The following is a 12,232-nucleotide window of genomic DNA, read 5'->3' as shown; positions in this document are numbered from 1 at the left end:
TACGGCCTGGGGGGATTTAGGAAAACACACTTGCTATTTTCAACAGGAACGCCGAGGAAAACGAACTGCAAGCAAGAAGTTTTTTGCCCCGTATCGTGCTGTTTTATTGCCTGGGTCCTGCAGCACCTTACCCTATTTGTCAGCTCTCTTGGCCGGCACCCATCTTCCTTGCACAGCAGGTCCAGAGCCCGCATGCTCTACCTGCGGGTGCCAGGGCCAGAAGGGCTCCTGCCCGGGCAACCACGGCCAGGAGAGCGCATCCCGCCCCTTGCAGACAAGGCACAGCCTGCAGATTACACAAATAGCGAGTGGGACGCGCAGAGGAGCTCAGGAAGGGAAACATCAGCTCTGTGGATGCCGGGGCAGCCCTGAGGCAGCGCGGTACCCGGGAACGCTTTCCCCGGGCGCGTCCCCCGCGGCCTTCAGCTCGTTCTCTTCAAGGAGCGGCGGTGTCACCGCCGGTGTCACCTCGGCAGCGAGACCCCTGCGGAGCCCTTTGTACAAAACCCAGGGGGGAACGACCACGAAGGGCTCCGCAGAACCACACAGCAGCCCCGCCGACCCCGCTACCCGGCTCCTTCCCCCTCAGCGCCCCTGAGGCGCGGACCCCGCCCGCCATCGCCCCGCGGCCCCGGGCCCCCCTCTGGCGGAACCATCGCGAGATCCGCGCGGGGCGGGAGGGGCGGGGCCACGCGCGGTTCGGGGCTCTGGGGCCGCCCCCCCCCCCCTCCCCTCACCCCCGGTGGCTCCGGTCCCCGCCGCGCACAAAATGGACCCGGGCCCCGACCCCGGCTCCAGCGGCGCCGCCAGCGCGGACGCCGAGGCGCCTTCCACCTCCGCCGCGGCGGCCTCTGCACAGGAGCCCGGCGCCGAGGAGGTACCGCTCCGGGGGCGGGCAAGGGGTGGAGGGGGGGCCCCTGCGGGTGGTGGAGCCTCCGGGGACCAGCGCGCCCCGCCCCGCCGCCCGCTCCTCCATCAGCCCCGGCCCTGAGGCGCCCGCTGACCCTGACGGGCATCGCGTTGCCCTCTACCGCTGTCCGTGAGGGCTCGGCCGGGACAGAGCTCCGGCCCGGCCTGCGCGGCGGCCCTGCAGGCCATCCCCGGCCCGGACACCCCCCCCTCAGGCCCCGCCGTGCAGGCCGGGCCCCCGGGCCGCCTTTCAGCATCGCCGTGGTGGCTGCCGCAGCCCCTCTGGTGGCTCCTTCCCAACCCGGGCTCCTGTGCCGTGCTCTGCCCCGTGCTGACCCCTGTAGTCCCCCCCATAGTGTTTCCCTTCCCCGGGTGAAGCTGTCCCGGGGGGTGCCGGGGAGTTCGCAGCTGAAGAGGCTCGGGCCCTCCGGGGTTTCAGCCGTCCCTCTGCCCAACGGGGATGCAGCCCTGATGCAGAACAAGCCTCTCAAAAGAGCCTCTATGGTTTCCAGTCTCCTCCCTTTGTTTTTTTTTTTTTGTTTTTTTTTTTTTGGAATAAAAGTCTGCGGGAATGTAAAAAGTGACGATTTTTTGGTAACCTTGGAAACTGAACGGAATGCATCCTGAAGAATGATTCTTATAAGAAACTTAGCAGGAACCATGACTGTGTCTTATTTTTATGGTAATGGATAAAACTGCAGAAGTATTGATATCAGTGCAGTCAGAATTTTAATTCTAATTTATAGAAGTCCATTTTTACCTAAGAGGAACACTTGATAATTTCATTGCTTATGTGTACAAACAGCTGTTGTGTAATTCTAAACATTACCTGATTGTTTAGGGGAGAAGGTTTCTGCACTGGATACAACTTTGCAAAATTTTATGCATGTCAACTGATACAAAGTTGGTACTAAATGTTTAGAGAAAGTTTTGTCTGGAGAAATCATTTGGAGGTATTGAATGGTTTTAATACCATCAACAGTGTGCTGCTGGGGCACGCTGGTCAGCGTTTCTTAAAGGGAAAAAAAAAAATCTCCTTGCTGTTGGAGTTTATATTCAGAGTGTGGATTTTCACTTTGTATTGGGCCACAAGTCTGTTGCACAGCTAGTGACTTGGTTACACCAGCTGCATAATAATGGCAAATAATGTAACCTGGTGTGCTCTGTCCCACTCTCACTGCTTTACTGCACTGTAAATATTCTTTCTTCTTGTGGTGGTAGTGCCAAAACAGTGTCTGGACTTAGTGGCAATTTGGAATGTTTTTCTACTTTGTATATATGAGTTAAACACAAGAGGAGTCTTAATTATTCTTAGTGCATCTAATTGAAGCTCTCAGAAGCACAGGATACAACAGTGAAGTCAACTACAGCAGCAGCAGCAGTTCTTACTCCCAGTTACTTCAGTGTTCATGTGACCTTCCCCACTTAGGAGTAGCTATTGCATTTGCTGGGTAGAAATCTCTCTCTTAGCCTGAAGTTAGTAGCTGTGTTTAGGCTACTTAGTAAAGATTGCAAGGGGAAGTGTTTTAAATCCTTGGAATACTCAAGGTCTGTTTTTTGGGTAACTGCTGCATGATCATGTTTCTTGTGAGGTGTGGAAATGTCACTGATTTGGGGGGACTCTCTTACCTAGGGTTTAGTCTTCAATGAAAAACTCTTTGAAGGTAGAGGTAGATCATTGCCAGCTGGCTCCTCAGTTAAAAATGAAAGTACTTTTTTTGGTATTTCATTAATTTTTTGCACTGAGGCTTCTGCTAAACCTCCTGCTTCCTGTTAATTCAGCCCTCAAAGTCCTGTGGATGCATTGGATGAAGTTTCTAGGGTGAAAGAAACTCTTCTGGAGCTGATGAAACATTTTGTGGTTCTTTGTTAGGTAATGAACTAGCTGGTAGTACGAGAGAAGTGTTCTTACTCATATAAAACTTTGATGATTGACAAGGTCTCTGTGTCTATAACCCAGAGCACTGTGCAGAAGCAGCTTTGGGGATGATGTGTCCATCCCTACTACCCCTCGAGTGCCACCAGCACAGAATAGTATTTTAGTGACACCACACAATAGGCTTTTCCCTTTAAGTTGTGAGGAAGAAAGAGTATCAGCAGGTGTCTTGTCTCTCATCACCTTTTGAGAGTCTCCTGTTTGCTATTTCTAATATTTTGGGGCCATCAGTGTTGGACAGAAACTACAATGAGGGAAACTCTCAGGGGGTAAGGCATAGGGTGTGATTTTATAGTGCTGTGGCTGCAGTAGCTTTACATGTCACTTCATTAACTTCTTAAAGGCCTTTATTCACAAATACCTACTTGAGAATAAATTTGATTTGTATGCTGCCATAAGTTTTCTCCTCCTGGGGAAATCTGAGTAACAACAGAAATGGCATTAGAGCCATTTGCCTTGGGGCTTGGGAAGGTAATATCACTTTATATTTTACTTGGAAAACACAGTTGAAAGGGCTTCTAATAATATTGAGTTGCTTTTCTTTGTCCAGGAGAACCTTAATACTTACCTGAGGCAGGCAGGTTTGTTTTAGTATCACAAATGTAATTTATTTCTAAGGGAAGTGAAAGAGACACCTGCAATGGGTTACTGTCAATTTTGTTTTCCTCTAAGTAGGGCTGTTTTGTCACTTTAATAACAACTACTGGGCCTGATACTAGCACTGTCAGTCTTTCTGACTGGACTGCAGGCTTTATATTAATATAAAGGAGGTGTCAACTTTCACATACATCTGAGCTGCTCTTTGGCAGCTTGGTGTAACAGTCCTCTCCCAACATTGCTTTCTGAGATGAGCTGATTACCTGCATGATTAAAGAAGCTGCTAAGTGAATAGAACCTTTCTAATGTTCCCTATTTGCAACATGAGCATTTGGCCTTTCAAAGCTGAACTGTTCACAGAATTAAGAGCACAGAATTAAACTTGAAAAGATGATTGCTGACAGCAGAAAATATTCCTCCCATTTGCATGATTGTGCTTAAAGTTGAACAGTAAGTTGGCACATGTTGATCAGTAACAGTTTTCTGAAATTTCAAAGTAATGTTGCTTGACAGATTTTTACATTTTGGTCCCATTTTGGCCATTTTTGCTGCTTGACTGAGTTACTTAGGTTATTATTTATTTTAATGTGTTCATGGTAGCTGATACTTAAAGCACGTGCCAAACTAAGTTTCTGCTCTGCTATATTTTATACAGACCTGTACTTTTCCTCTCAGGTGATTCACTGCTTTTCAAAATAATTTTTATAATTTAATGCACATCAAAATTTTTTTTTCTTTTTTTGGGAGGTCTGTAAAAAGGCCTGCTTCAAAGACTGAATTAGGAAGAAAATTTGACCAAAAGTTTTGCCCATGATTCTCATCTTTAGAAAGATACTTTGCCAGTATCATGATTTTTGCCAGTATGATGTGGTTTGTGTTTGTTTGTTTGGTTATGGTCGTTTGCTTGTTTTTGTTTGTTTTTTTTAAAATGCAAAAATGTACAAAAATTGAGGAAACCTGTTGTGAAATTGCCAGTTGAAGTCAGGAGTCTCATAAACCATGAAACTCGAGCATTTTCGTAACAGTTTCTTAAATTCCTTTAATTTATAGTAAATAAAAGTGGTTCTTGGTTAAGTCATAGCTCCTCTTTAGTGTTATCATGGATATCAGGCTCTGCTTTGGGTGAAATAATGTGATTAATGCAGTCACTTAATTCTAAAATAGTTACTTTTCAAAAGTAGCATATGCTGATCTTGTAATCTGTAGGTTTATAAGTGTGGTATCTTTTTGCTTTGGTAAATAAAGGAGCTGATATTTATAAAGTGTTTAAAATTTGAATTCCAGAAAAAGGATCCTCCATTTCAACTCAAACTTCCTCCAAAGGCAGCTAGGCCTGAGAAAGAAGTTGACCCAGAATATGAAGAGAAGATGGTAAGTGTTTTCATGACAAAATAAGATTTTTGTGATACTTGTTTCCTTGCACTATATCAATGCAGTAACACAGAATTAGTGCAGAGTATGTCTGTCAAAAAAGAAAACAAGATGTCCAGTCCAGTGTGGTGTTTCTCACAGCAGGTAACAATAGGTGTGTAGTGAAGAATATGAGGAGAGAGGAAGCAGATAATGATAGTTCTGTTGGGTACTGTCCTCTCTTCCAAGTATTTTTGTCTGCATGATTTCTGGAGTTGGAGGCTATGGTTTTTATACTCAGAACTTGTCAGTGGATTTTTGTGTTACTTTGGTTTTTATTTTTGGTGTGGGTTTTTTTTTCCCTTAGATCCCCTTTTTTTCCCCTTCCACTTGCTCTTTCCCACCCCCTTTGCCCCCTTATGTGTGTTCACTTATCCACACTCTCCTGTGGTAAGGAGTTTCTATTCAGTGGCATTTTGTATTTAGAGCTCTCCCCTTTTGTTTTTGGGTCTGTCTCTGCTTGTTCTATTTGATGACCCCTTGACTCATGTCAGAGGCTTCCTTAAACTCCTTAAATGTGAGCAAAACTGAAGCTGCCAGTTTCTCACCATGTAAAAACATAAAGGTTTTAAATGTTGCTATGCTCTTTACTATACATGTCATAGAAGTGCAAAAAAAGGATCTGAAGAAAGCTTGTAGTGCTGGAGAGGAGTAACTTCTGTGTTACAAAGAGACAGAGACCAGGAGGATATTCCAAGACTTGTATCACATGTGTAATAAGTTTGATTGAAGCTGGTATCTGTATCTTGCTGTCTTAAAAGCTTCAGTGTTAAACAGTTGCCTAAAAATTACAGTAGTCTGAAAGGATTAGATACCACAGAAGCCAGGGTAAAATATTGCTGTTAGACACAGAAAAACTGACAGGAAGACTTAATTTTTATCCAGAGAAGACACACGTGTGAGTCAGTTCATTGAGAATGTGTTGAGTAAATTTGGTTTCATAGTAATACACGGTGAATGCACATCTTACCTGAAGTAGAATGTTATTTCAGTTGTTCTAAGAGGGAAATTTTTTTCCAGGAGGTCTTTACAAGGATGTTTATTTGCTGGGAAGTGATGCGCTATGAAAGGGAATGCATCGCCCTCGTGTGGCAAGATCATTCATTGCATGTTAAGTTCATTCTGAGTGCTTTAAAGCAATTCAGCTCTGAACTGAAGCAGCTCAGGAGCTATTTCGTGATGCTTGTACCTTCTGAGCTGGTGATCAGTAGGCAGACAATCTTTCCTCTTAGGAGTTGTTCTCACAAGTGTCTGAATTCGATTCTTAAGATAAGACATCAGTAAGTTTTCTTGATATAAATGTGTTTTTTATTCTCTCCCCAGAAAACAGATCGAGCAAAAAGATTTGAATTCCTTCTGAAGCAGACAGAACTTTTTGCACATTTTATTCAGCCTGCAGCACAAAAATCACCAACATCTCCATTGAAAGTCAAGCTGGGACGGCCACGGATGAAGAAAGATGAAAAACAGTGTTTGATTTCAGCTGGCGAGTAGGTCTCATTTTTAATTCTGACTTTATACATCTACAAACAAATTATGCACTTTAACATTTCTATTTTTTAAGTAGCATTGGGACAGTGCTTTAAGTAAGTACAGAAGTTCTCTTATTAATGGTGTATCATCATTTCTTTAAAGGTGTTTGGTGTATGCATGCTGATCCAGCAACATTAATACCATCCTGGAGCAGGAATGCACTTTTAAAGTAAATTCCCTGATCCTTGTCACTTACCATGCTCTGAGTCATATTGTGGAGTGATTTTGGAGGACATGCATTGAATTTCTTTTGCATCATGCTAAAGTAGAAAATGCACTCCAGAAATGCACCTGCTGGGCTCCAGCTTGTAGTGAAGATGACCAAGCTAACACAAGACCATGTGGAAGTTGCATCCTCAGCACCAGTTGTCTTCCTCCACCAGTCTGTCTGTACCAGTCAGTGCTGCAGACATAGCCTGCATATGGTGTTGCTTCAGGGTCTTGTGGTGGCAAGCAACTCATTTTTGAAACGTTTACAAAATGGCATTTTTTATTTGATAAGTTAAGTGTTGTTTGTATTTTATCAGAAAATGTGGTTCTTCTGAAGGGTATAGTTATCAAGTAATTGATTCTAATGCCACCACTGATGAGTGTCTTGTATTTCTTTGTTGCTCATTAAAGTTCCTTCAAAAACTCATATGATACTTGCTGTCATAATTGTGCCTCTGGAGAAGAGGGCTTTATATCAGCCTTTCCAATTAAAGCTGTAACAAGCTATGAGGAATAAAATTAACAGGATATGCTTTTGTTCAGGCTGGTAGGATACAATATTGTAGATCAGTGTTTCTGCTATAATTTGTCAGTGTTTTGAAATGATTTTATATAAACATGGATCTTGGATTCCTTCTCCAGTTACCGTCACAGACGCACTGAACAAGAAGAAGATGAGGAGCTGCTGTCAGAGAGCAGGAAAACATCCAATGTCTGTATTCGGTTTGAGGAGTCTCCTTCATGTAAGTATTGACTTGGCAGATTTTTGGATTGCTTGCATGCAATTAAAACATAAGCAGATTGCAATGAAAATGTTCTCCTTCGAATTGGTATTCTTCTACTTAGAGGAATCTTACATTTACAGATGTGAAAGGAGGAACACTAAGAGATTATCAGGTTAGAGGTTTGAACTGGATGATCTCATTGTATGAGAATGGTGTTAATGGCATTCTGGCAGATGAAATGGTAAGCAGTAATCTTTTGGAATTTTTATGGTAATTACTGAGCAAAAATTCATCAATAAAAGGCCTGTACTATTTAATTTAATATGCAGTTGTATGCATCATTCCATGAGAGTTATATTTTTCACAAATAGAATCGTAAAGCAACGAGAAAAAGTTGTGTGGCAGACACTTAGTGTGTAGTTTGCTTTGAACAGTTCAAGTGGCAGAATTGTGCAGCTGGAAAATGTTTGAAACTATTTCTGTGTGGTGTTTCATTTCAGCAGGTTTCTTTCCCCTCCCTTTTTGTCAATGCAGGGGCTTGGTAAGACTCTGCAAACAATAGCATTGTTAGGCTACCTGAAGCATTACCGAAACATTCCTGGGCCACACATGGTCCTGGTTCCAAAGTCAACTTTGCACAACTGGATGAATGAATTCAAGCGCTGGGTTCCATCCTTACGTGCTGTTTGTCTTATTGGAGACAAAGATGCCAGAGTAAGTGTCCTGCATTGCAAAGATCTGTGTATTATTTGTCAAAAACTAACATTTGGGTGTTTGGAATTCTCTCTGCTTCCTAAATATCAGTATTTTTTAGTAATCTGTAACTATGTTAGTATTGAAAATGTGCCCTAATAAATTTGTAGAGACTGCATGCTTTTCCATAGGGGGATATTCTTTCATGTGAAAGGATTTATGTGTCTAGATGTGTACTCCTTAGAAAATAGAGATGGGACAGATGAGGAAGATGTTTAGGGAAGAGAGAAGGTGGTAACCGGCTACCTAAATTGTTATAAGAAACTTTTTTGTGGATTGTATCTTTAGACCAATTAGTTTAAAGGGCTTTTTCCCTTTTTGGTAGTGTGTATTGGATCTAAAACAGGAAAAAAAAAATTAAGAGTTAATACTTAATTTTGAGTAAGAGAAAATTTTGTTTTGCTTAACCTGAACTGATGGTCTGTCTATGCTTAAAGTACAAAGGATTGAAGGCTTTTGTTACAGTAGCCTTCAGTTACTGAAAAGATAACTGAATTGTCTTTCGTGTTGCTAGCTTAGCACATCAGTAATGTGGGGGGAGAGAAGTTTCACTGACTTCCATATAAATTGTGCATATTTATAAACATTTGTTAACTCAATTGTTCTGCCTTAGGCTGCTTTTATCCGTGATGTCATGATGCCTGGTGAATGGGATGTTTGTGTTACATCGTATGAAATGGTAATTAAAGAGAAATCTGTCTTCAAAAAGTTTAACTGGAGGTACCTGGTAATTGATGAAGCCCACAGAATAAAGAATGAGAAGTCTAAGGTAAACTCAAAATTATCTGATACTTTGAAGATACTTTGACACAGAAGTCCATTTGATTTTAGCAGATCTTAAGTTTATGTGCTTTTTAAACTACAAGTGATAAGCTATTGGGTGGTAAATAAGAATTTCATTGGTAGTTCACTGTCTTTAAATTTAGCTGACACTGTTTCAGGTCAGAAACTGATGAAAATTCATCCTACTTAAAGGTGCATGATAACTATTTGTTGTGTTTCTAGCTGTCAGAGATTGTACGTGAGTTCAAGACAACAAATCGATTGCTGCTTACAGGAACTCCTTTACAGAACAACCTCCATGAGCTGTGGGCATTACTCAATTTTCTTTTACCTGATGTCTTCAATTCTGCTGATGTAAGTTGAAGTTTGGAAGTACAGTTTTGTTCTTGTTAGTTTGATTCCCAGACATGGACTGAGTAGAAGCTCTTAGGTAGTGGCTGACCTAAATGTAGAGGACTACATTTTTTTGCTCTACCTGCTTAGTGCAAATAGCAAATGTAGCACTTAAAATAGTTCAAGAACTCTGCAAAGTGGAACAACTTTTTGGAAAGCAATGCAGAATAAATAATGTGAAGCACCCAAATAGGCATAAGCTTTTTTTGTTTAGAATTTGAGTAATCTTTCTCCCCTTTTACTGTTAATGTTTTATTATATTGCTTACTTGTGTTGTTTTACTTAATGATTCTGGTATCATTTTACCTTCTTGCCCCATCATTATGCAAGCACTAAGTGGAAGAACTTGGAAACTGCAGTGTTGAGCATGGATTACCATTGTAAGCTAAGCAGAGTAATAGTATTTTGCCTGTGGAGCAACCTGATTGACTCAGATAGTACAATGTGCTGGGGAGCTGGCACAGAATTAGACTTTTTTTTTTTTTTTTTTTGCTTCACTTCTAGAAAGTTTTTTTGATTTATGAAGGCTCAAGATTGATGCCACTCTCAGCTAGGGTGATAGAGTCAATATGTGTCTGTTAAAACTACAGATGATAAACTGTTCATGCTAATTGTGCTGTTTCTTACCACAGGATTTTGACTCATGGTTCGACACAAAAAATTGTCTTGGTGATCAGAAACTTGTGGAAAGACTTCATGCTGTAAGTAATTAAAACTTTCATCATATATCATCATCATAAAACTCTGCATTTTGCCCTTCATCAGGATGAGTCTGTGAAGATGAAGGAGGTATTTAGTTACAGAAATGCCCAGCAGAACTATCATGAATTACAAATTGGAACTTAAAAGATACTGCTTTTTGTAACATTACTGTTTGAAGCAGACAAAATCTGTACATAAAATTGTAAAAACGAAGAATTTTGAGGTCTTTTTGGAACCATTTATTACTGTGAATTGTATTCTGATCCTCATGTCTTGCTAGTCTGAATAAAAGTATGTCCTTGCCTTTGTTTTATTGTGCATGAAATGTTTTTCATCATACAGTAACAAAACAAGTGGTAAGGAAATCAACATAGATTGCTTATCTTTGAAATGCTGCTGTATTTTGTGTATTCTGCTATGGTGGAAATGGAGCTGCTAAAAGAAAATAAATTGATTTTATAATCCATTTGGATTATAAATGTTTGGCCTTTGCTTAGAATAACAACTGGGATGAATATGGCAGCCTTTATGCAGTGTTACATATTTATGTGTGAGCTTTGCCTATAAGTGCACAACTTCAGCAGAATTCTGTTGAAGGAGTCACCATGGCAGCAAGAGATATTGATTAGTTCTGAATAAATAACAGATAATTGAATCTGTTAATTTTATATTTAAGGTAATCAATTTTATTAATTTTAACTGTGGAAAAAACCTTTAATTTGTGTAGGTTTTGAAGCCATTTTTATTACGTCGCATAAAAGCTGAAGTAGAAAAGAGTTTGCCTCCAAAGAAGGAAGTAAAAATTTATCTTGGGCTCAGCAAAATGCAGAGGGAATGGTGAGTTATTTACATCAAACATTCTTTTTTCAATAAAGAACACTACAAGTCTTCCCACTGATTTTTAATTTTTTTTTTCTTCCTTGTAGTGGTATATTAAGACACATGGAGAAGCCTATTAATAGCTGTCTTTAGGGTGGTGGGTTTTTTTTTGTTTTTTTTTTTTTAAACTGTACAAATTACAAAATTGCTCAGGAAGGGAAATAAAGTGTTGGGAGGAAGAAAGTAGAAATTTCTTGTCCTTCCTCAGTTTTATTTGAAACAACATAGGCCTTCTAAGTTTCCTTGTTTGATCCAAGTGTGTATGCACCAGTAAAATTCTGAGCTGAAATGAAAATAAAACCTTGAGGCTCCACATACCCAGAAGAGATGAGAGAAAAGGAACCAGGTCAGTGTAGCAGCTTCAGTCAAATAAATGCTGTCTTTAATCATCTTCCAACTCCTGAAATGGAACTGGGAGATAACCCAGTAAATGACAGATCCTTGTCACTCACAAATTGCCTTTTGTGTTTAGGTAGGGACTTACAAATCCTTATTACCAGCCAGATGTTTTTGCCAAGTTCGGGAATAATTTAGCTCATTCTTATGTAAACAAAACAAACTCCCATATCCAGAAATAAGTAATTTGGGTATTGTAGGGTTTAGTGCATGTTTCAAATATTAAAGGAAGACTGAGAGTTGTTAAAAATTCCCTGTGAAACCTCAGGTATACGAGGATCCTGATGAAAGATATTGATATCCTGAATTCAGCTGGGAAAATGGACAAGATGCGTCTGCTGAACATCCTGATGCAGCTGCGGAAGTGCTGTAACCATCCTTACCTGTTTGATGGTGCTGAGCCAGGCCCTCCTTACACCACTGACACACATCTCATCACCAACAGTGGTAAAATGTTAGTTCTGGATAAACTGCTGGCAAAACTTCGAGAGCAAGGTGAGTGCAGTTTACAAACAGTAGTGGTCTGAGTGTTTTAAGTGAAATGACCTCTCAGAAATTGCATAGCTTCATTCTTGTCTTTTCTGCAGTGAATGCATTCATTGTTTTCAGTGAGGTTTTTGTTGAAAATCATTCTTCCGTAAGATCTTAACACGTGGAAGTTGTATAGGAATGATGAAGAAAATTAGTAATATGGAAAAGTAGGTGGACAGAAAGGGCAGAGCCTCCCTTCTGCTGTGTTTAAGAAAATTTCTGTGAGGGTTTGTTTGTGCTCATCAGCTGTCAGCTGATTATCTTTCCATGATTTTCAGTGTTCTGTTTCTTCAGCTGCATATTTCTTCTGTATAAATTATTAAATAACCTCTCTTGAAGAGAAGTTAAATCGATACCAGAAAAGTAACTTCAGAAGAAATACTTCCTTGAGTCAGTTTAGGCATAGCAAAGAGTATTTCACATGATTTCTTACTCATGCTGTATAATAGGCTCTGTGGTAAGATTAATATGAAAA

General features: G+C 40.7%; 1 protein-coding gene across 1 annotated transcript in view; it reads left to right on the top strand.

The window, feature by feature from the left end:
- The first annotated feature begins 676 nt into the window (after positions 1-676).
- Positions 677-12,232, top strand: part of SMARCA1 (SNF2 related chromatin remodeling ATPase 1) — a 28,947-nt gene continuing 17,391 nt past the window's right edge. The window contains exons 1-11 of the mRNA XM_071757470.1: positions 677-877; positions 4,727-4,813; positions 6,176-6,342; positions 7,238-7,338; positions 7,461-7,561; positions 7,855-8,034; positions 8,687-8,842; positions 9,079-9,210; positions 9,882-9,950; positions 10,679-10,788; positions 11,495-11,721. Of these exons, the coding sequence (XP_071613571.1) occupies positions 770-877; positions 4,727-4,813; positions 6,176-6,342; positions 7,238-7,338; positions 7,461-7,561; positions 7,855-8,034; positions 8,687-8,842; positions 9,079-9,210; positions 9,882-9,950; positions 10,679-10,788; positions 11,495-11,721 (1,438 nt within the window). The 5' untranslated portion in view covers positions 677-769. The remainder of the gene's footprint in view (positions 878-4,726; positions 4,814-6,175; positions 6,343-7,237; positions 7,339-7,460; positions 7,562-7,854; positions 8,035-8,686; positions 8,843-9,078; positions 9,211-9,881; positions 9,951-10,678; positions 10,789-11,494; positions 11,722-12,232) is intronic.

The sequence above is a fragment of the Heliangelus exortis genome, chromosome 14 (genome assembly GCF_036169615.1).
Source record: "Heliangelus exortis chromosome 14, bHelExo1.hap1, whole genome shotgun sequence".
Taxonomy (NCBI): Eukaryota; Metazoa; Chordata; class Aves; order Apodiformes; family Trochilidae; genus Heliangelus; species Heliangelus exortis.
This window is presented reverse-complemented; position numbering and strand designations above follow the sequence as displayed.